General features: G+C 54.0%; 1 protein-coding gene across 2 annotated transcripts; it reads right to left on the bottom strand.

Annotated features, from left to right (window-relative positions):
* Positions 1 to 694: 694 nt before the first annotated feature.
* Positions 695 to 24,226, bottom strand: ZNF341 (zinc finger protein 341). Of its 2 annotated transcripts, XR_010744839.1 has the most exons (16): positions 23,942 to 24,226; positions 19,980 to 20,090; positions 18,733 to 18,920; positions 17,523 to 17,675; positions 16,437 to 16,667; positions 15,015 to 15,207; positions 14,456 to 14,540; positions 13,259 to 13,449; positions 12,176 to 12,369; positions 11,008 to 11,216; positions 9,650 to 9,746; positions 8,334 to 8,466; positions 7,430 to 7,541; positions 6,620 to 6,690; positions 4,648 to 5,439; positions 695 to 1,107 (listed from the first exon to the last, which is right to left on the bottom strand). XR_010744839.1 is itself a non-coding variant. In XM_066330545.1 (15 exons), the coding sequence occupies exons 1-15, from the start codon at positions 23,970 to 23,972 to the stop codon at positions 4,928 to 4,930; spliced, it is 2,511 nt and encodes an 836-aa protein (XP_066186642.1). In that variant the 5' UTR covers positions 23,973 to 24,226; the 3' UTR covers positions 4,355 to 4,927. The 2 variants fall into 2 exon arrangements, 1 of the variants encoding a protein (XP_066186642.1); XM_066330545.1 differs by lacking the exon at positions 695 to 1,107 and having other exon boundaries at positions 4,355 to 5,439.
* Between the last annotated feature and the right edge of the window lie 148 nt (positions 24,227 to 24,374).

Below are 24,374 nucleotides of genomic sequence, written 5' to 3' on the forward strand. Positions count from 1 at the left end.
CCTACAAGTCCCGGCGTGCCTTGCGCCGGAGCGCCGCGCGCGCCTGTGGGCTCGGTGCGCAGGGGCCGCTGGGAGATGGAGGCGCGGCCGCAGCGAGGCGCGGGGCACGCCGGAAAGGCGGGGTCTCCCGAGCGGAACCCGGCAGCGGCGGCGGGGCGTGCTGGCGTCACGGGACTTGTGACGTCACGGGATGGTGTGATGTCATGGGGCGTGTCAGGCACAGAAGGCGGCGCCGGGAGGAGAGCAAAGGGGAGCGGCTGCTGCCGGGGCTCGGGAGGGGTCGGGCCGGGGAGAGGTCACAGAGTCACTGAGGGGTTAACCCGATCCCCACCGGGTCACCCAGCCCCGAGCGCTCAGCCCCACGTCCAGACCTTCCTCGGACCTCCAGAGATAGGGACTCCAAACCTCCCTGGGAGCCCACTCCAATGGCGGACAACTTTTTCATCAATAAATTCTGAGTAATATCCACCCTGAGCCTCCCCTGGCCCAGCCTGGGGCCGTTCCCTCTCCTCCTGTCCCTGTTCCCTGGGAGCAGAGCCCTGATCCCTGTCCCCTCCTGGCAGGGAGTTGTGCAGAGCCACAGGGTCCCCCCTGAGCTCCTTTTCTCCAGGCTCAGCCCCTTTCCCAGCTGCTCCTGGGGCTCCAGCCCCTTCCCCAGCTCTGTTCCCTTCTCTGAACACGTTTGAAGTGCCCAGGACCGGCCTCCTGTCCCTGCTGCTCCCCTCCTCCTCCAGCACCCATCCCCTCCGCTGGGGTGACTGTCCTTTATGTGCCCCTCAAGCCTGCTCCGGTGCTGAGGTAGATAACGTGTTGGAGAATTTATTCTTTGGAACTTCCCTTTCTGATGTGCCAACTGTACAAAAGCAGGTCTTTAAACCCACAAGCAGGATTGTTTAATGGGTGGTGACTCACTGTGAGCTCATTTCCTGGACACTTGAGTGACACGCTCTGAGCTATGGAGGCAGCAGGGACATCATTCCTTGATGTAATCTATCATTTCACAATACCTACGTACAAAATCCCATGAGGAAGTCGAGTCCTGAGTACCTCGGCCTGGTGGCAACTGGATACTTTTGACTTCTTTTTTTTGTGCTTGGCCTCAACCACCTGTAAAAGTGATAAACCTCCATCTTCAGTCACAGCAGGGTTGTGACAACAGTTAATTAATAACAGAGCTAGACAATAACAATGTTTGTCACTTGGAAACCACCGAAGAAAATGAAATCACTGCTTTGGAGCAGGGCTGGGATATCACACACCACATGGAAAAGAGGAAAAATGACCCAAACAAATGCTTGTTAGGTAAGAGGGTTTTTTGTGCCCTGAATAAGAGAGAAAAGCACTGCTCTGGGAAACACAAAGAACACCCTTTGTAGCAGCTGGGAGTTCAGCAACAAAGCCTTGTAATGGCTCCCGCCCTGTTCATCTCCCTACACTGCAGGTAGCTGGGAAAGGCAAATACCCAGGAAAAACCACTGAGGCTGATGGAAACACTGCCAGGGCAGGAAAGCTCCAGCTGACAGCACAGGAGGCTGAGGAGAACAGGGGGAGGGAGGGCTTTTCCCTGCCATTTTCTTCCTCCCACACACTGTCACTAAACTCCACAGACCTTTGCCCTGATCCAGTTCTTCCAGGGCATGGCTGTGGTCCTGGGGTTCTCCTGGGAACTTCCAGAAAATGCCAAGATGCTTCCAGAGCTGGGTTTGTAAAGAAAACAGCAGTGCCCAGGACACAGGATAGAACCAGAGAGAAAATCAGTGCCCTCCAGTCCACCCCAGCCAGGGGGCAGGGCTCCGCCAGGGAACAGAAACCGGAGGGCATTCAGGCAGAAATCTTCCCTGCAGGAAATGGAAGAGCTCATAGATATCTGAGTTTGCAGGAGCTGAGGCAGCTGGACAAGAGCAGGGCAGGGAGGACAGTTCACTCCCAGGTTTACTCTAAGAGGACAATCATTTTGCTCAGGATAAAGCTTGTTCTGGTTCAACACCGCCCCGTGTGTAAACACTTATCAAGCCTCCAGGGTGGCATCTCTGAGCCCTCGTGTCCCACAGTTACGTTAGGGGAAGTCCCCAGCCTTGTCCCCCTCAGCAGTCACACACAGGGCAGCTGTGGCTCTGCTCCCATCCCCTGAGTTACACCCAGTGTAGCCAGCTGGGTTCCAGCATCCCACTGAGCTGGGGGAAGGCAGGGTTTGGGAAGGGCAGGCCAGCTCTCCAGACAGGGCTTCTGAGCTGAAGGAGCTGCACCCACACATCATCACCCCAAAATAGACTGCACAGACCACATAATGACACCTACAGTGTGGGACATTTCCCTCCCCTACAGAGGGGAGGGAATAAGAAAAGTATATTTAGCCAACTATTTCCTGATCCTGTTCCCCTCCTGGGAGAGCAGAGCCAAACACTGTGGATAAATAAACTCTGCCCTTCAAAGCATACAGGAGCTTTCACAGAGGCACAGACACACCTAAGGAGGAAGGACCACCTGGATGTCCCCGGCCCAGTCAGCTCATGGCAAGCACATCCACTCAAGGGCAGGACTCTCTGTGCAAATTGGTAATGAGGTCTCAGGACCCCTCTGCAGCCTCCTGCCTTATACTGAGTCGGAATCATGGGATCACAGAGTGGTTTGGGTTGGAAGGGACCACAAAAATCATCTTCCTCCCACACATTCCTCCCCTGCCATGGGCAGGGACACCTTCCACTGTCCCAGGCTGCTCCAAGCCCTGTCCAGCCTGGCCCTGGACACTGCCAGGGATCCAGGGGCAGCCACAGCTTCTCTGGGCACCCTGTGCCAGGGCCTGCCCACCCTCACAGGGAACAATTTCCTCCTAATATCACATTTAAATCTTCCATCAGCTTGAGGCCATTCCCCCTTGTCCTGTCATTCCAGATCCTTGTGAAAAGTCCCTCTCCAGCCTTCTCGTAAGCCCCTTTAAGTACTGGAAGTTGCCACACTTCAACACATCCCTGTCACCTCTCTTCCCATCCCTGTGCACCTCTAGAGCCTGGTTCCACCTTCTCCACCCCCTTCCATGAGGCAGGGGCAAGACTTCTCCTTAACCTCAGGTAAACCCTCAACAACTCCTTCTCCCAGCCCTGAGCTCCATTTCCTCTCACCCACCAACAGCTGGAGCTGCACAAACATCGCCAAAAAAGTGAAATGAGCAGAAAGTAAGTTAGGAAATGAGTGAGCAAAGTGAAGTGGTGGCAGGACCTGTCCAGACTGGAGCTGTGTGACTGTCCCAGTGGTGACAGTGTAACCCATCATTACCCAGTGCCAGTGGTGACAGTGTAACCCATCATTACCCTGTGCTTGCAGTGTACAGCCCTCTGCAAGCTGCTCTTATTAAGATTTTAAGATTTAAGGAAGGAGACAAAAAGAACACCTTGAGGTCACACACTGGGCTGGATCAGACCAGTCAGACCAGTAATGCTGAGCTGACTGCTGCAATAGCCAGAACAACCACAGAGTCCCAGACAAAGCCAGGATTTCTGTACCCAGGACTGACTGAACCCTGCACCACCTCTGGATAAACAGGCTGGGAATGCAGCACTGTGCACCCACTTAACACACAAACTCACCTGGGAAAGCTCAGCTTGGCTTGCGCTACACCTGGAGCAGGGAGAAAGAGTGGGAGAGCAGAACATGGGGACACACAGCCCAGGAGGACCTGGAGGCAGCAGGGATATGCAGGTCTGGGTGCAGATCCTTCCCCAAAACCCAGTGCATCCTGTGGCAGTGGAAAACAGGAGGCTGAGGGCAGTGCAGGAAGGAAGGAGCCTGGCAGGTCACTGGAACAGGCAGCAGCACCTATTTATTTATTAGAAATAAATAGATAATAGAGCAGGCTTGCTCCCTGACCTGCCTGGCCTCCCACCCCTGTACCTGCCTCACTGACACTGCACAATGGGAATTTCCAGTTTCTGGGTTTGGTGCTCTCTGCTGGCTTTGGGACTCCTGCGTAGGAAATCAGAGAAGAGGACAACAAATGTCCCAGTCACACCAGACTTCTTGCTGCTCAACCACACCAACTCCCCACTGCAACTACTGACCAGAACGGAGCTGAGGGAAGGCAGAGGCTTCTCTGCAGAGCTGACACTGGGACATTGGCTCCCGGATGTAGCACAGGTTTCCTGTTTGACCATGGCCAGGTCACCTCCCCCAGCCCTTAGTGGCCTTGCTGAACAGAGGGGACACATTTAACTGTTCCCAGGGATTGCCTCATTGATGTCTAAGGCACTCAGAAATCCCTGGATCTGGGGAAAAACCATGAACACTGTGGAGAAAACAGCACCCAGACAGAAGAGCCCCCTACACAAACACACAGCTTCCCACACACTGACTGCACACGTGAGGTCCAGGGTGTTTATAACATGTAGTACAGACACGGTGATCTTTCTACTGAGACAGAGAGAAGATACCAGACAGAAGTCTATCAGGGTATTTCTGAACAGTGTTCCCAAAGGATCTCAGGATGAACTTGCTTCCACTAGGAAGGATGTTTGCTCTCAGAAGGGCCACCCAAATACTGGGCAATACAGCTTTTAGGCCAGAAAAACCACAGATGGGAGGGGCTGTGATTTGCAAAGCCACCTGATTTCAGCAGCTCTGTTTGTTGCAAGTTTGCATGGTCCTTCTTCTTACCCTGATTCAGGGATCTTTGTCTTTCTTGTCCTAAGCTGCCCCGTGGTGCAGAGGGACAAGAAATAATGGAGCCCCTCTGTTCAGTGCCTAGTAGGCATCAGTGGTCTCCAAGCAGTCCTCTGCCCAAGGATGGGAAGAACCAGTGGAGATGGAAGCCATTCGCTCCCATATCCATCCACCTCCCCAGAAGAGCTTTGGTCTTTTCCATGGAGATAAATACGAGCACCAAGTCAGACAGTGCCAGCAGCAGCCCCTAGCCACACAGTGGCTCCGGGCATTGTCACTCCGAGGTCTGGATGTACACAGGGACGGCCAGCATGGTGCAGGGCCCATCCGAGGCCGTCTGCAGCTCTGCCAGGGCCAGGTTGGAGGCCATGCTGTTGGGCTGCCCAGGGACCAGCTCCGAGTCAGCAGCTCCTGAGCCGCCAACCACGATGGACAGGACGGCGTCCGACTCCTGGAAGGGCTCTTTGTTGGGGCCGCCCTCGGGAGGACTGTCCCCGGCAGCGCCGTCCTTGAGCTCGGGCAGCCCCAGCACGCCGGGCAGCGCCAGCCCCGCCTTGCGGCCCCGCCCCGCCCGCTTCTTCTGGGCCTTCCTGAGCTGCAGCTCCTTGTCCTTGGGCGAGCCCAGGCGGCACTTGTGGTCCCTCATGTACTTGTGGCGTGTGAAGCCCTTGCTGCACGTGGGGCAGCGGTATTTGTAGTTGCCGGTGTGCGAGCGCTGGTGCTCCACCATGTGGGCGCGGCGGCTGAAGGATTTGTTACAGTACTGGCACTTGTGGATCTTCATCCCTGCAGGCAGAGGGAGAGGGGAGTTAGACCAGCCACCCCAGCAGGGAGAGCGGGACAGCCTCACCTCCTCCTCCAAGGAGGTGCTCCCTGCTCAAAGGGAGGAGACATGGTGCCACAGCTTCAATGTCTGTGTTTAACCATTGTTTTAGCCCTTAGTAAAGTCAGAAAACGTCCTGAGCTGGGAGGTACCCCCAGGATGAGCCAGCCCAGCCCCTGGCCCTGCACAGACCCCCAACAACCCCACCCTGGGCACCCCTGGCAGCGCTGTCCAGACACTCCTGGAGCTCTGGCAGCCTCGGGGCCGTGCCCATTCCCTGGGGAGCCTGGGCACTGCCAGCACCCTCTGGGGAAGAGCCTTCCCCTGAAATCCAGCCTGACCCTCCCTGGCACAGCTCCAGCCATTCCCCATGTCCTGTCCCTGTCACAGAGAGCAGAGATCAGTGTCTGTCCCTCAGCAGGAAGCTGCAGACTGCAAATAAATATTCTTGCCTCAAATAAGAGCATTAAAATATCACCAAAAAAACATGTCAGGTAACTGTGATGAAAATGTAAAACAATCTTGAAGTATTTTTTTTTCAAGTGTATTTAGTAAATAAAGAAAATATCACTTTTTCTTCCTCTCAAAAATATGGGAATGTAGAGTCTGAAAGAACCCATGACTGCACTATCAGCCCATTCCATCTGATCCCACTCTGCAGGGCTTTGGGCACAAGGAAAGATATCCAGTTTTACCCCAAGAGATAAAAGTCTGATTGTTCCCTGGGGCATGGGAATAAATAATGGGAATAAATTATTTGTCTTTATTAGAATTGGGAGGATCATTTTTGGAACATAAGAAGGGAATCAAATCCCATTTGATATTTTGCATGTGAGATTGGACTGAGGAGGAGTGGACAGAGCACTGGATATTCACTTGATAGCAAACAGACCAAATAGTCCAGCTCAGCTCCTGAGTGTCACCACTGTAGGCTCTGCCTACAGATTATATTGTCTTAGAAACCAGCCCAAATCTTAGACATAATCCTGAACAGACACTCACTTAAACAGGCCTGCAGTGAAACAGAGAAAAAATAAAAATCTAAAGCTAGTAAAGGATTCTTATTTCTCAGGCTTAGTCCTTCAGTCACGTGCTCCTGCAGCACCACAGGGAATCCCAGTCACTGCATTCCCAACCACTCACCTGAATGGGACAGAATGTGAGCCTTCAGCTTGTCAGGCCTGTTGAATTCTTTATTGCAACCTGTGTGGCTTCTGCAACAACAACAAATGCTGGTGAGATGTGGGAATCAGCTGAGGAGCAATGTATAGACAGATCCCAGATCATAAAGAGATCCATGATCCTTCTTAGCAGCACCTAGATGTTTTTGTGCAGCCTCAGCAGGAGTTCTACTATTTCAGCCTTTCTGGGGAGGGGCAAGGACTAAACAGGCTGCCACAGGGACATGTGGCTTTCCCTAAACTACACATGGTCTGTGCCTCACTATGAATGCTCTGAAATGAAACAGGCTCAAGATCCCAGCTGGAGACAGAAGTATTTTGGAAGGAGGTATGAAGTTGGTTGGAGCAGAGAGAAGCCAGTCTTGGTTATCTCAGAAAGTCCATTTGGGACTGCACCTTCCAAAACTCGGTTCCTCTGGCTCCATTAGGTCTGATGCTGTCACATGCTTTTGGAGACATGGCAGTGAGCGAGAGCCCATCATCCAGGCAACATTTGTGGTCAAGTAATGTTCCTTCTCTTTCTAGTGCTCCCCCAAGCCTCCCATGAAGGCAGGAGCTATGTTACAGGGCTGATGAATCGATGAAAAGTGGCCCTACAGGAAGTCAGTAACAAAGAATTGGGACTCTTGGGCTCCCAGTTCAACAGCACACAGCATTCCAACCTCCCCACGCAGCCTGGTGGGTGCCACAGTGTCCCCTAGGACACCTGCAGGACACATCCCCCCATCCCACCCCGCTGAGATGTGCTGTCATGTGCACACACACTACATACGAGAAGGGACATTTGTATTTCTTGAAGGGCTCGTGGATGAGCATGTGGCGCTTGAGCTTGTCCTTGCGATTGAAGGCTGCGTCACACACCGAGCACTTGAAGGGCTTCTCACCTGCAGGAGAGAGACCAGGCTCAGGGACAGTCCAGCCACACAGGCTGCTCTGGCCACGGACAGGGCACCAGCCCAGCTGTGCCACACTATAAACTTCCTTGCCCTATGGATAAATCACACAGAATTAGGCTGGAAAAGACCTTCGAAATCATCGATCCCAACCTATGACCTAACACCACCTTGTCAACTAGACCACGGCACTGAGTGCCACATCTAGTCTTTTCTCAAACACCTCCAGGGTTGGTGACTCCACCACTTCCCTGAGCAGCCCATTCCAGTGCCCAATCACCCCTTCTGTGAAATTCTTCCTGATGTCCAGCCTAAACTTCCCCTGGTGAAGCTGGCACAGCTTAAGGCTGTGTCCTCTTGTCCTGTTGCTGGTTGCCTGGAAGAAGAGACCGACCCCTACCTGGCTACATTCTCCTGTCAGGGTGTTGTAGTGTTGTAGAGTGAAAAGGTCTCCCCTGAGCCTCCTTTTCTCCAGGATAAACAACCCAAACTCCCTCAGCCTCTTCTCAACAAAATAATAAATGGATGGGCACAACCCGTGCTGCACACTGCTCCTGGTCTCCAGGGCTCCTTAGCTCTGCCACCATAGCAAGTGGGGAAGTCCCTATGTCCCTCATTTCTAACTAGTGCAGTGCTGGGCACAAGGCTGAACCAAACCCTTCCATCTGAAACCACATCGCTACAAACAAGTCAGAGCCAACTCTGTCACTCTTGCTAGCAGGGCACAGGGCAGCCAGGGCTGTGGCACAGAGGTGACAAGCACTGGGAGCAGAGGCTGTGTACCCGAGTGGATGTGGGCGTGCAGCTTGAGGTAATGCTCCCGCCGGAAGAACTTCTTGCAGATCTGGCACTTGAACTTGCTGCCCCCGCCGTGTGTGGGGATGTGGCGGCGCAGGTACCGCTCACAGGGGAACACCTGCAACACACACAACACAGCTCAGAGGGGAACAGCTGAAACACACACACAACACAGAGCTCAGAGGGGAACAGCTGCAACACACACAGAGCTCAGGGGAACACCTGCAACACACACACAACACAGCTCAGAGGGAACAGCTGCAACACACACAACACAGCTCAGAGGGGAACAGCTGCAACACACACAACACAGCTCAGAGGGGAACACCTGCAACACACACAACACAGCTCAGAGGGGAACAGCTGCAACACACACAACACAGCTCAGAGGGGAACACCTGCAACACACACAACACAGCTCAGAGGGGAACACCTGCAACACACACACAACACACAGCTCAGAGGGGAACACCTGCAACACACACACAACACACAGCTCAGAGGGGAACACCTGCAACACACACAACACAGCTCAGAGGGGAACAGCTGCAACACACACAGAGATCAGGGGAACACCTGCAACACACACAGAGATCAGGGGAACAGCTGTAAAACACAACCACACCTGTAACACACAAACACAGCTCAGAGCCAGCACCACACACAGAACACCACAGAGCTGGCACAGGGGGTGTAGCCAGGATAAAAAACATAAGAATCATGGAATGGTTTGGGTTGGCAGAGACCTTAAAGATCATCCAGTCCCAACACTCCTGCTGTGAGCAGGGACACCTTCCAATATCCCAGGTTGCTCCAAGCCCTGTCCAACCTGGCCTTGGACATTTCCAGGGATCCTGGGGCAGCCACAGCTTCTCTGGGCAACCTGAGCAAGAAGCTCAATCACTATTTCCCCAGGAAGGATGCACTGTGAAAACCTCAGGATTGTATAAAGAAAGTAGAGCTAGAGCTTTAAAAACAAACCAACAAAAATTCAGAACAGAAAAAGAGCCAAAACTTTCTTAAGAGACACATAAGCTGAAACCTTGCTGTCAACTGTGTAACAGCACAGTGCCGAGCAGCAGCATCCCAGAAGGATGCCCAGTCTCCTACCAAAGCCAGCAGAGGAGGATGGGCTGGGCAAGGATCCTCAGGAGTTCCTACCTTCCCCACAGAGTTAATTTCACTTTTTGCTTCCTCTTAATCTGTTATCCAAGACTCCTACTCATGGTGCCAAGGGCTCCTGTCTCCTCAGAGCCCTTGCCAGGTGTCTAGGCCTGCCTCAGGCCGTGGCCAACACTCACCTTCTGGCAGTGAGGGCAGGGGAAGTTGTGCGTTGCTGTCTGCAGATGATGCTCCAGGGCTTCTGGGGTGGAGTATTTATTGACACACTTCACACATCTGCATGTGGAGGGAAAGGACAGGGCCTGTGAGTGAGGCTACTGCAGCAAACCCCCCACCACAGGCAGACAAACCCAGCCCAGCCACCTTCCAGGGTGATCTCTGACAGGCCTGATACAGTAAATAACCACTTAGGTGCTCTAAAACCTCAGCAACCCACATGCCAGCTCACACTCACACTGAGCATCCTTCAGAGAGGGAGAGGCTGGAAAACTGGGTGGAGAAACATTTAAACACTCGTGCACTTGCCACAGGCTGCCATGGGAGCACCCAGACCTGAGCACATATCCCACACTACTTCCTCATGGAGACCAGCCTTAGGCAAGGACTTTACTTAAACACCTCCTTCCATCTCCACTGCTTGAAGACACCTGCCCCCAGAGAAGGAGCTGAGAGTGGCGACACAGCACGGCAGGGGTCACACATCCCAGCAGTGTTTCTGCCAGAGGGCTCTGCCAAAGCTGGCTGACAGCAGGCACTGGGGACAGGCACCATCAGCAGTGAGGACAGAGGCACCTACACCCTGTTCCTGCTGTGAAACCCCTTCTCCCTAGGTCAGACTAAAACCTCCTCAAGCTCAAGCAGGGCTCTGATCTCAGAGATCCCCACTACTGAGCTGTAGAACAAAGCTCTGCAGTGCAAGGATAACTAGAAACCATGGTCTAGGCAAGAATTAGCAGATATTTATTCCATTAAGTTCCTAAGTGACTCCAGTATCTCCTGGGCTTCCTACTTCCCCTGAACATTTCTGTGGGCATTTCAAAAGCTCTGTGGAGGTCTTTGTGGAACTCCTCACACTTTCCCTCCACACAAAGTATAAAAGCTTTCCAAGGAACTTTTGCAGCAAAGGGATAGGAATTTTTTTTTTTCCTGGGCATGGCTTCTACAACCCACAATCCCTTTGCTGCAGGTGAAGAATCACAGAGAACAGGCTGGGAAGGATTTCCCTGGCTCTCAGACCCAGCCCAGGGCAGGTTCAGCTGTGCCCATCTCACTTTTGACTCGTGATAAGAGCAATTGCAATGATGGGACCTTCCCACATGACCAATCCCAGCTTTTAACTGTCATTCAGAGAGATTCCCTGCATTCCAAGTGCTTGGCCCTTGCAGTCTGGTGGAGGGACCCTCCCCATGTGCCACCTGGGTGTCCAAAAGCACCACAGCCACCAGACACAGGGCCCCCTGTCCCCTCTAAGGTCCCACCAACCATGCTCTGCACCCACTCACTCCTACAAGCCTTGTGAGCAGCGATTGTACTGTACTTGTACACGGCCATGTCCTTCTTGGGGCTGTGCTGGGGCAGCAGGCTGTGCGAGTACTGGTGCACGCCCAGCTCGTACAGCGAGGGGAAGTCCTTGCTGCAGAGGTGGCAGCGGTAACTCAGCTCCTCCTGGTGGCTCTTGATGTGCTCAAGGAAGGACTCCAGCTTCTGGAAGGTCTGGGCACAGGTCTTCACCACACATTTGTACACCTGGGAGAAGGGAGAGCAACTGGAGACGCTCACCGTGGAAACAGGCAGGGAAAACCCTCTGCCAACAGGCAGAACTGCTGAATTTTCTGGAAAGAAGCACTGACTGCCAGAGCACACCCCTGGGGAAGCAAGGTGGGACAAAGGGGTGTTGATGTGAGGGCCTGAAACCACTCAAGAGGGTGGGACCACAACACCCCAGAAGTGACTGTCCCAGGACCCAAGAGCTGCCACTTACACCGAAGATTTCAGACTTCACAGAATCATAAAGGTTGAAAAAGACCCCCAAGGTCAGCAAGTCCAATCTTTGACTACCCTGTCAACTAAACCACAGCACCAAGGGCCAAGTGCAGTCAGTTAAAGAACACTTCCAGGGAGGAAGACTGCATCACTTCCCTGTCAGTCCAATGCCTGACAACCTTCTCAGTAAAGAAATTCCACCTGATGTCCAACTTGAACCTCCCCTGGCACAGCTTGAGGCTGTTTCCTCTTGTCCTGCCCCTTGTGGGAACAGAGCCTGACTCCCTGCTGGCTGTACTCTCCTCTCAGGGAGTTGTGGAGAATGAGAAGGGCTCCTCTGAGCCTCCTTTTCTCCAGGCTGGGCACCCGCAGCTCCCTCAGCCACTCCTCCTCTGCCTTACTCTCTAGAACCCTTTCCCAGCTCTGCTGCCCTTCTGGTGACGGGCTCCAGCATCTCCATGTCTTTCTGGAAGTGAAGGGCCCAGAACTGTAAACACTTCTTTGCTTCTTCTCTAGCCACCCAAACCTGTTTGGCTGAATTCTCATTCAGTTTTTGAAGTTTTCAAAGCCACCCAGACCACACAGCTACAACCCTGAGAGCTGAGCTGTGTGTGGACTGGCACCTCTACAGACCAAAAGGCTCAGGACAGACCCCCATAACAGGTGCATCACATGAAGCCAATGCCAATATTGCCACCCACACAGGCACCCTCTGTTCCTACCTGCTCATTCTTGTGCTGTGTCATGTGTGATTTGAGCTGGAAGTAGGTGTTGAACTTGCTGGGGCAGAACTGGCACTGGTAAGAGCTGTCAATGAGGACAACCTGCTTGGCCTCCAGCTTGCCCACCTCGCTGTCCTCCAAGGGGCTCAGCTCCTGGGGCGGGGGCGCCGCGTTCCTGGAGGGCTGGGACAAGCCTGGAGAGATGGAAAGTCACAGCCTGCCATGGGACAGCTCTGAAAGCTGCTCTGCACCATGCTGCCAGGACACACCAGCCCAGGCTCTTCCTCCATTTCAAAGACAGACTCTTCAGATCAGATGAATCTCACTAACAGGGTTGTTTAAATTTTGTTGACAGATTATGAAGCACTGTTCCCCTCCCAGCACATTGTCTTTTTCCAGGGATGTAACTGTGCTCTTGCTCTGTGGAGCAGTCAGAGAACAGGCCTCCATCAGTGAAGCAGAGCCAGATTTACTCCCACCACTGGCAGGAGACAGGAGGTAAGATCCAGCCAGTGGTTCACAGTCCATGATGCCTACAAAGAGCAGCTCCAGTTGTCTCTTGTCCTAGACATGTCAGGGCATTCCCTTCCCTACCAGGTCTGAGGCCACCAGCAGAAACGGGGTCCAGACACCAGTAAGGAGCTCTTCTCTGTCTCAGGTATTTACAGGTGGCCACTGTGGCCAGATCCAGCCTGGGCATGGCCTGCACAGAGCACTGGGCTATTATAAACCAGCAGCTGTCTGTCCCCTAGGCCAGAGCAGTCAGGTGTGGCTTGTGCACTGCCAAAGCTGCACTGCCAGGGAGTGAGAAGGGGAAGACACCTTGCCCTGTTTATGCACATTCTGGGACAGAGTTTGGAACCACTGTCTCCAGCAGCACCTGAACCCACCATGGGGGTATGAAATGTTGCAGCTTCCAGCTGGAGCTGAGCAAATGCCACTCTCAGTGTGAGATGCTAAAACAGTACCAAGGAATGCAAACAGCACACACAGCTCCCCCCTGTCCCTGTGTGCAGGTGCAGAGACCTGCAGCCTCCCCACACCACTGCTCTGCCCCACACACACTGTCCCCAGGCACCACACCTGTGTTCTCCTCGTCCTCAGGCTGGCTGGGGTTCAGGGCCATCACCTGCACAGTGATGGAGTTGCGGGAGATGGTGCAGCCCAGCCCTGGAGGCCACACTTTATGGGTCTGCATGTGCTTCTTCACGTTGGACTTCTGGGCAAAGGCTCGGCCACACACGATGCACTGGAAGGGCTTCTCACCCGTGTGGCTGCAGGAGAAGGCACCAGGTCAGCAGCTGGAGGAGAGAGGAGGCAGCCCCCAGGCAGGGCCCAAGGGGGTGGCTGCCAAAGGACAGTGCTGGGCACTCAGCCTGGCAGATCACATCTGGACCCACCAAATAAGGGCTTTGAGATCTGATTCACCAGAGGACATGGATGGTGAGAGGCCTGGGGAAACAAGGCTGGTGCACACACTAAACACCTGTGGTTTGGGAATGACAGGGGATCAAAGGAAGGAACAGGAGAGCACAACAGCTCTGCAACAACATCAGGGCATTCACTGTCAGGGTCCCTGCACACACCTTGGGCCTCATCACTTTCTCAAGGGGACAAGCCTTTTCTTCCCTGTCACACTTCTCTCTCCTGCACATATCTCTTCTAGCTTGCAGCCCCCTCTTCTGCCTGAATATGCTCTCTTTTGTTCATAGCAAAAAGGTCTTTCTGCTCTGCCCTTCTGCTTCAAGAGGAAGTGAAGAGTCCAGACTGGGAAGAGGTGCAGAAACCACCACTTGTTCCTTCCCATCACTTCTGAGTCCTGCTGACTCCACAGGGGCAAAAAACTCTGCAGATTTCAGCTTCCTCCTGCCAGGGAAAAGCTCCCTGATTAGAGCTCCCTGTATAGACACTGAGCTTGGCTTACACTTTTCTAACAGCAGCAAACAGGAAGGGAGGGAGAGAAAAGGGAAGGGCAGAGGCAAGCAGTGGGAATGCTGCTACTCCAGTAATCAGGTGACAAGACATTTGGCTGTTAAGGTCTCATCAGCAAGGAAAATGAACCTCCAGTCCCAGCACATAATCAGCATGAAGATTACATCCATGATACAGCCTTCACTCCAGTCACTGGGGAAAAGGTACGCTGGGGTGAGAGGAATGAAGAATCCCTGCCACTGCAGCACAGATTCTGGGACATAAATTGGACTGCACAAACTCCCTCAGCAGAGCTGCGCCCTGCTCCAGCCCAGCCACTCTGCTGTGTGCAGGGTAGGGCACTGTTACCTCCTGATGTGCTGCTGCAGGTCAAAGTTCTTGGTAAAGGCCTTGTCACAGTATGTGCATTTCAGCTTGGGGGACTTGGGTTTGCCTGAAAGGAAGAGCACACACAGGAATGAGATCACGTGTCACATGGCCCTCACCCCAAGACATGACTGTTCAGGACCAAGAATATAGCGCTTATGGAGAGATAAGATCTGCCTGGCCAGACTGGGGAGTGGTTATGGGCACAAACATTCATTTAACACAGCCTGAGCCAACTCTACAAATCCTGAGCAGTGTAGTCTGGTGGGGCAGGGCATCAGACAACAACCACTGCCTTCCAGGGACCTTTCCAGCAACAAAGCACCAACCTTAAAACTGCTTTGGGAAAACACTCAGCGTGAGTGAGAGAAGGGTCTCAGCTCTGTCTCTGCTGTGAACCCACCAGGGCACTCACCAGTTTCATGTGAGGCCATTGTGTTCCCTCTCCAGAGTCAATTCCACCCCTCAGGGAGCCCACGGCTCAGCAGCCCAGCTGGGACCAGCCCAGTGACCCTCAGGACAGGTGCAGGAGGACACTCACCTTCCTGCAGCCCACTCTCATTCTTGCAGCGGCGAGTTTTGGCAGCAGCAGGGGAATCAAAGCCAACCACGGAGCCTCCTGCACTGCTCAGGGGTGTGGGAGCACTGGAGCTCTTGGCCTTGAACCCCTGCTTCCCAGGGCTGTACACAGGGGGGGAGGAGTACACGGGGCTTTCCACACACTGGCTTGGTACCTGTGAGAGGGCAATTCATCAGTGGAACAAGTTTGCTACAGAGAATTATACCATGCCCTAATTTCCATCTCCACCCACACCAGGCTGCAGTTGGGTTCACTTCTCTTCTGCCAAACTGGATCAAATTTCTGGTTCACTAGTCCAACAATGTCTCTCTAACCAAAACTAACACCCTGCACAGTGTGAAACTCTCCTGCTAAACATCAAAAAGCATCCAGAAGTTATTACAGCAGGAACAGGGCAGCAAAGAAACATTCTGAGGGAGCTGTCTTGTCTCTCATCTATGTTTCATGCCTGGAAGAATTTTTTATCCCTCTGGAGCAGGTTACCAGAAGGACCACTGCTGACATTGGACGTTCACACCAGTCCTGAAGATCTCCAGGTACTGCTGCCTGTCCTGGCAGGACTGCAGAAGGGGAAGGAAGGCACAAGGAAACTCCAAGTGCCAAAGCACAGCTTTATGTCAGCATCAAAAGTAGGAAAGAGCACTTAAGAGACAGAGTGATCAGTCCAGGGTGATAGTTTAAGGGCATTTCTGCTGCCCACCCTGATGAGTTATCACAGACCACTGCTCATCCAAAATCCCCATCCATTCCTGTCCACTGGCACTTCCATATCCGATGCCAGTTACACGGGTAAGGATGCCAAACCTCAGTCACACCCAGCAGCTCCTGTTGTGAAGGGCAGTGCAGCAGAGACTGCAAACAGCTGATCCACCAGTAAATCCACCTTGCCTGTGCCATTCTTTAGCAAAAGGCACCTTGACAAACTCATTAAGATTTAGACTGGACTTTTCTCTCCACATAGGCCCAAAGTGTGCAGTGGGGTGCTCTGTGCTTCTATGGAAGGTGAGCCCCTCACCTCTACTCCCTCTCACTCCCAACATATGCAGGTATCCCTTGGCCAGAAATAAATGTTCAGGTCTCCTAAGCCTGTGCCAGTCCTCTGTCTCTCTTAGCTGTTTCTCCTGTTCTTAGAATCCTCATCATCTTACTCATCTTCTGTTTGCTACCTTCTCCCAGAGAAAATAATTGTTGTTAAATAACCTAGCCCATCTTCCCACAGAATAATTCCACATTCCTCAAGGCCAGATTGGAAGAGGCTTGGAGCAATCTGATCCAGTGGGACGTGTCCACCCCGAGGACAGAGATGAGCTTTAAGGTCCCTTCCAACCCAACCCATTGTGTGATTCTCTGAGGACAGATCCCCAGGAGCAGGCCCGGCCTTACCTCCATGGGCGGGTAGGGCTGCATGCCCAGGGTCTGGATCTCCACGGTGCTGGACGCTGCCATGGGAGCAGGGGCACTGTACACCTCCACCACGCCGCTGCCGCTGCCGGGCTGCCCCGGGGCGCCCAGGCTGGGCGGGGCGGGCGGAGGCTGCGGCGGGGGCGGCGCCGGGGGCGGCGGCGGCGGGGGCTGCGACAGGTAGCCAGCCCCGGCGTGCATACTCATGCTGCTCTGCAACCAGAGAGACACCACACGTTGGAAATGCAGCAGCCAGGAGCTGGGGGGGCTGCTCCCTCACACACGTTCCCCGTCCCAATTCGCCTGCAGGAACAGCGGGGATGTCTTGGCACAACGCAGCACATCCGGCTGGCAGGCTGGACCAGACTGTGCTGGAGGCCTGGGTACCTGTGGGTACGTATCACCTCCTCCAAAACCCAAGCCCTCAAGCCCCACTGTGTTGACTGCTTTCTTTTTAAAGCTTTTAATCCTCCTAGTTACAAGGAGTATTTTCAGAGCATGGAGAGCATGTACAGCCCAGCCAGCCTGGGGAGAGCCCAGACAAGCTTCCCAGGCGGGAGGAATCCATGGAGTAAGCTGACAAGGGCCCTGGAAGCCAGTCATTATATGGGGGCTCAAAAAAAGCTGGAGAAACCACACTGCAAAGATGTGAGCATCCAGCAACAAACAAGTTTGTGAGCAACACCAAGCTGTGTGGGGCAGTCAAAACACTGCAGGGAAGGAATGGGGCATCCAGAGGGATCTGGACAGACTTGAGAGGTGTGTCTGTGTGAACCTCAGGGAGCCCAACAAGACCAATTGCAAAGCTCTGCACCTGGGTCAGGGCAATCTCAAGCACAGAATGGACTGAGGGCAGCCCTGAGGGGAAGGACTTGGGAGTGTTGGTGCATGAGAAGCCCTGAAAGCAGAGCCTGTCCTGTGAGGCATCCTCAGCAGTGTGGGCAGTGTGCCTGGAAGTGTCCAAGGCCATGCTGGACAGGGCTTGGAGCAATGTGGGATACTGGAAGGTGTCACTCCCATGGCCAAGGGGTTGGGGCTGGGTGACCCTGGACCACATGTGCCCCTTACCTGCACTGGGGGCTGCACTGCTGGCATGGGCTGGTCCAGGGAGGTGAAAGCAGACATGGCTGACATCAGCACCTCATCACTGACCAAGATGTTCCCCTGCACCAGGGTCTGAATCAAAGGTGATGGGGGAACTGTGATGTACGTAGAGATTTGCTGAAAGAAAAGAAAGATATACTGTTAACCAGCAACAGGACAAAACAATACCCAAAAAACAATGACACTGCTTTTTACTGAGCCTCAGGGTCTCTGCTTTCACAGCCTCTGGTCAGCAGTGAGCCACAGAAATTACCTCCAGCTTCCTGCTGAGTCTGTGAGAGCTCTTAGCTCCACAAACACTCTTCAGAAAGGAGGAAAAAATATTGCAGTGGCTCAGAAAGTGGCCATTGGCTGCAATTCAAATCAGGGGTTATTAAACAAGATCTGCAGGACAAACTGGTCACAGACAAGTTCAGGCCTCTCCTAGGTGCTTGCCCTAGCAAGGGGAAGTGGAAAACTCAGGGAGGCTGCTCTGGTTCAGATGGTGAATGTCAGGCTCTCTTCAGACTGGACTCAGGTTATAGCAGGGGAGAGAGGTTGTTGAATTTTTTGGCACTAAATAACCTGTTTTTGCAGCCCTGGGAAGAAGCACCATCCATTGGGACTACATTAACTTGCAAAAAGCAATTGGCTTGAAAGTACTTTGGAAGCCACTTACATGTCATGCACCAGGGACTCACACTGGAGGATTCTCTGGGCAATGAGAGTTACTCTAGAGGAGATACTCTCACAACATTCATCACACCACATTACATGGGTGGGCTTGTTTGCAAGAATGAGAGAGAAGGGATGCAAGGATGAAGCTGCTCCTCTTCTGCCCAGGAGCCAGACCATGGCCCAGGGGACAGCCCTGAGCACTGTGGAGTGCAGGCTTGTGGCCAGGCTCTGACACGGGGCTCTTCAGTGGAGCCCAGGCCTGGCTGCAGCACAGACAGAACACGAACCCCCTTCTGTCCTGTCCTGAAAAAAGGCTGCCAGGCACTCCTGCTGGAGGACACCTCACTGCAGAGGGCCCCATTTAACCACGATGAAAAGCCAACAAAGGCACAAGAGCTGAGCCTCCTAGCAAAGAGCTCAGTCATGAGGCAGCGCTGGATGTAAAACCATGACCCTGAAGCCCCCCAAACCTAGGAGCAGAGGCTGTGCCTGCAGCTCTGTGCCTGCAGCTCGGTACCTGGCGGCCAGCACTGGGAGCCTGCTGCACCGAGGTGATGGACGGGCTGTACACGCTGTTGGTGGCCAGAGACACCGAGGACAGGGACGGGGCACTGCCCTGGCACTGCTCTCGCTTGTGGGTCATGAAAGCAGGCAGGGAGTTGAATTGCTTCTTACACTTCCCACACAGGAACACGTCTTCATCATCTGCAATGAACAAGAGCAGAGCTTCAGGCCTTCTCCTGCATTCCCCAGTACTCCATGCAGCAATCACAATGTAGAGTAACAGGCACCTTTGGGTCTCAGCACCTCAGGGACATCATCTCAAGAGAGAGCAGCTGCAAGGGCCAAGTTTTCCCTAAAGCCAAGTGATGTGGCTGAGCCCATCTTAGCCCTGCTCCCATACACAAACCCCCAATGTCTCCCTGGGACACACTAATCCCACTGTCTGTCTTCTCACCCCAAATACAGGAACAACCAACCTTGCTCCTGTAGCACCCTCTGCTTTTAATCAAAGCAGCTCCTTCCAAAGCATCAGCATTATGCTGGCTGAGGCAGATTTTATTACTCAGGCTGCACAAAGCACAAGTACCTTGGATAAGGACATAGAGTCACTGTCAGCTTGTGTCCTAAAGCCACCCCTCCACAACACTGCTGGTTTTTGGCACCTATGCCTGATGTTAGAAGGAGAAAGAAGAAAGCCCAGTTACATGTCCCAGCTGAAATGTGCAGCGTTAGCAAACCACACATCATGTGCACTCCATGCAGGCAGACTCACAAGGCTGTTCCCCTGTCTGAGTCACAGCCTGAAGCTGGCCATTTTTGGGGACACAGACTGTAGCTCCTTGGGGGATAACTCTCTATACACCTAGCAAGTTCTAGTCCACTGTGGGGTCCACATGCAGCTAAATGACCAGCTCCCATATTCATTCACACAGAGATGCTCCAGGACTGAAGCACTTGAGCATCTCCAGAGGAGGAGTGGATATTAAATAAAAACCATGAACAGTAACAGGCACTAGACGTGGGGACAGTGACTTTTCCCTCTGTGTCTTTATTGGAAGCTCATGATCAAGTCTGTTGTCATGACCGCCTCCAAAAACATCACTGCTCACTTGGGCACCTGTCCCTTCCTCCTGCTCTGTCTGGTCCTGCTGAGGGCTCACAGCACTCACAGCAGCACCCTACACACCCAGCTGTTCTGCCAGCTGTGCACACTGCAGGGGACATGTGCCCCTGTCCTGTCCCAGTGCCACCAGGACTCACCCATGGGCTGGATGGCAGCGGAGGAGTTGACGTTGGGAGCAGACGGATCGGTGACACCTCCCTGCCCATCCAGTAAGGACTGCACAGCCAGCACTGTCTGATTATCCATCCCTGAAAGGAGACAACAGCACAGATGGCAAACTGACCACGGCCAGACAGAGAGTGCTGGGGCATGGGGAGCTCACTCCTGAGCCCTCCTCACCCTCTACTCCCCAGCACCAACAGCAACACTCCCACCTGTCTTCAGAACTCCTTCGGCACGAAAGGAGGAGAGAAGAAGGGAAAGAAGACCCAAAAGAGAGTTTGGTTTCAGGCAGTTGCTGCAGAGAGGAAGGATGCTTATAACACTGGGTATGAAGAGCTGAGAATGTCACAGGGAGTGTGGGGATGTCACAGGGCAGAAGCCTGGGGTGGAACTTCCCGAGGATGTAGCACAGACACCGAGCTCAGGCAGACAAAATCCTTGTGTACAGCAGCTCTGCCAGCAGCAGTGTCACAAATGCCTCCCTGTTTCTGAGGCCAGCATTCCCAGATCTGATCAGACACAGGGCACACACACCCAGTCAGATTTGTTGTTACAATCAACTTACTTGCTTTGGCACAAACATCTTTCACTACAGCTGAAACGTTTTAAAATATTCCAGATAAATACAGAAGATTGGGAGTGTTCACCTAGGGAGACAACCTAGCCAGCAGCATGGGACTGTGGATTAAGCATGATACATACTCTTTTTAAAAATCGAATGTAAAGACACAAACAACAATCTGATTTTGGAAGAAAAAGAAAAAAAAAGGTGATTTTTATGCACCGCTCCTTCCTATCACTCTTTTATGACACAGCAAGGTTGTACGTTATAACTTGTGGATTAAGGAAAAGAAGAAAGCTGGGGGGTTCTTAGGTGCTTTTTCACTTCCAGATCTTTGCAAAACGAAACTGCAAACCACTGAACACAGAATTACATGGCACAGGAAAGGAAAATCAATCAGTGTGATCACTCCTAAGCAGTGAGGTGAGGACTGTGCTGAGATGAGGAGAGGCTGCTCAGCAGACAGCAGCAGGAAAGACAGTGAAGCACCATAGCAGATCACAGCATAAGGGACCAGCACAGCGGGAGCATCCACCACCCCAAGTTCCTCCGATAAAATTTCTCCTGAACATCTGGAATGTTCCCTTCTTGATGGGGAGCACCCATATGATCTACAGCCTTTTAAAGATACCCTAAATACCCATTTGTCCTGCATTTCCAGTGTGAAATACGTCACATTAAGATTCTGTGGGCACCTTTCTCATCCTTTCACTGAGAAGATGCTGCAAACCCTGTTTGTGTCCCTGGGAGAGAGCAGAGCACCATCCTCCAAGGGCACAAGCAGCTGCTGGAAGGCAGCAGATCCCACTACACCACACACTCCCATCACATTCCCACCATGCCTATGGGATCTTTCACACAGGTCACAGAGGCACAGCAAAGCTGCAGGTCCAGTTCTGCAAGCCTTGGCTGGAGCCAGCCCTGCAGCTCAGCCCTGCTGGCAGAACAGGGCTGGAACAGTGCTGGGAGGGTCTCCTCACTCCAGCCAGAGCCCTGCTCTAAAACACAAACCACCTGCCCAAACCACCTCTGGTCAACTGCAAAGGGAGCACTGCAGGCTTCTGATGGCACAGCCAAAGCACAGAGGGGCACAGAGGAGCAGTGCTTCTCCAGCAAAAATAAGCTAGAAGGAAAAGAAGGATTAAAGATTCAGGTGAAGTATAGCGTGGGGGTAATTAGGATTGCACAAACACTGCCACTCTTGCTGTGCCTGGCACTGGACAACTGGGGTTCCTTCTGGCACAGAGTCAGATCTTCCGAGGAAAAAAGCCAAACAATTGCCTTGATCCCACTAGAAGAAGCTTGAGGAGAGGACAAGACCTGAACACAATGATGCAGCAACACTGTCAGTGCTGCACTCAGCCTCTTGATGGAGAAAAATGGCCCAGGACAACAGAAATATTTATTTGGCAATTCAGAGCCCCTGCACTTCACTGAGTAACTGCACGCCACCACATTGCCCAGGGGAAACCCCTGAGGACATGGCTAACAACCCACAAAGACAAGCTGGCAGTTCCTCGGTTACATGGATGCCAGTCACAGCCATCCCCAGACTCCAGGAGAAAGCTCTGGATCGATCCTGCCGTGCCTACAGCCAGCAGCAGTCTGCAGGATGCCCTTCAGTCATGGAACTTAAAAACCCAGCTCCCTCTCTCCTGGCAGCAGCAGGAGCTGAGGTGCCCGAGCCTGACAAAACCAAGGTGATTTGGGGAAGCCAAAATAGAAGCACAGGACTACTGATCCGTGCCTTTTTTCTTCCCTTTCAAACTTCTCTCAGCTGGAGATGAAACAAGACTGTCCATGTCACCCATATGCTAATTTGCCCCGGTGATAAAGCCTTTTTTTCTGACAGGAGCACCAGGTGCTTTAGTGACAGGTGAAGATGCACCTGTGCCCTGCAGCACCCTGACACCAGGCTGCTCTAAGAATGCCAAGTCACCATCGACTTGTAATCCAATCAACAAGACAAAACAAACAAGCTCAGGCACCAAAAGCTGCCAATTGCTGTGAGCTTAAAAAAAACACCACTCGTTTTCAGTTTGCTAAAAAGCTTTGGTGCCCTAAATGCTGCAGGGAAGCTAACACAATGAGGAGCTGATTGCAGAGAGGAAACAGGGACATGATTCTACAAAGGGTGCTGGCAAATGCACCAAGTAATCTGACAAAATAGAGAAAAATATTTGTTCTCTGCTCCTCTCTCTGCTGCTGTGGTTCACAGGTGATATTCAAAAGCAGAGGTGACAATGCCAATGCCACACCTTCCACGCAGTGGTGTCTTCCCAAGTAAAGGAAAATGCATCTATAATCCAATTTAGGAAATCAATGCCTATGAAATAGTTTCTCTCCAAAGAGGCTGAGCGCTAGCCCAGTGTCAGACTGCCACAGCTCGGGACATCCTCCTCAGATGGCACCCGGCTCCAACAGGGTCCCAACACTAAAGGGAGATGTATTTGAGCACAACCCGTTAACCCACACAACAAGCACTGCCCGGGCTGTGCCAAGAGCAATCACTCCTCAAAACCCACATGCAGGGGCCAGCACCCACCCAGGCACCATCCCTGGGGCCGGCCCAGAGCATGGCACAGCCGTGGGGCCGACAGTGTGCGCCCTGAGGCGTGCAGGGACACGGGAGGCACGGCAGTGCTGAGAGTGCCCTGGGGGTTGGTGGCGATGGCTCCTGGGCACAGAGACGGGGTGATGGGAATGCCCCCATGTGCAGGGCACAGGGGCAGGGAGAGGATGGAGTGTCCAGGAGCAGGATGGGGATGGAGTGTCCAGGAGCAGCAGGGCAGGATGGGGATGGAGTGGCCAGGAGCAGAGGGCAGGATGGGGATGGAGTGCCTAGGAGCAGCAGTCACAGGGGCAAGGTAGGGATGAGGTGCCCTAGAACAGCAGTCACAGGGCAGGAGCAGCCTCGGGCAGTGGCACAGGGCAGGGATGCGGTACACCGAGCACGGGGCCCGTGGTTAATGAGGGCTCCCCGGCGCACGGGCGCTGCGCTGGGCGGTGCGGGGATGCCGCGGCGCACAGGCAGGAGGTGGCACAGGGCCGGGGGACCGGAGGTGACAGCGGTGCCGCAGGGAGCCGCGGACGGCGTGGCGAGCCCCGGGCTGCGGCGGGAGCTGCCGGCGGGGACCGCAGCTGCGCCCGCGGTGAGGGCAGCGGAGGAGCAGCGCGGGAGACAGCCCGGGGCTACCGGGAGCGCCACACGCCGCGCCGTGCCGGGCCGGGCCTCACGGGGCGGCCCCGCGGCGGCCCCTCGTCCCGCGCGGCGGCGGCGCTGGACAGGGGGAGCTCGGAGGAGCGGGGGTCGCGCCCCCCGGCTGTCGCCGCGGCCCGGGAGGTGCCGGCGCGGCCCCGGTCTGGCCCCGTTACCTTCCAGCGCCTCGAAGATCGCCTGCGCCATCTTGGAGCGGCGGCAGCAGCGGCGCCGCCAGGGGGCGCCAGCCACCCGCTACGGCCCCACAGCGCGGGAGAGGAGGGGGAGGTCCCGGGGTGGGGGGGCTCGTGTTCAACTCGGGGCGCGGCAGAGCGGCACCGCGACAGACCGGGCAGGGACCGCCCGGCGGCCGCCCCTGCCCTGTTCGGGCTTCCGGTGCGGCCGCAGCGGCCACGACCCCCGGCCCATGACCGGGCTGTGCCGGGCCGGGCTCACTGCGGCGCCCGCCGCCCTCACGGAGCGGGTGGGCGGGACGCCACGCTCGGCTCCCATTGGTTGGGGAACAAGCTCTCTGAACCAATGAGAGAGAGGTAGTGCCGCTTATTGGTCTAGAGCTGTGATTGACATGAGTGAGAGCCTATAGGGACG

Source organism: Sylvia atricapilla, chromosome 16, assembly GCF_009819655.1.
Source record: "Sylvia atricapilla isolate bSylAtr1 chromosome 16, bSylAtr1.pri, whole genome shotgun sequence".
Taxonomy (NCBI): Eukaryota; Metazoa; Chordata; class Aves; order Passeriformes; family Sylviidae; genus Sylvia; species Sylvia atricapilla.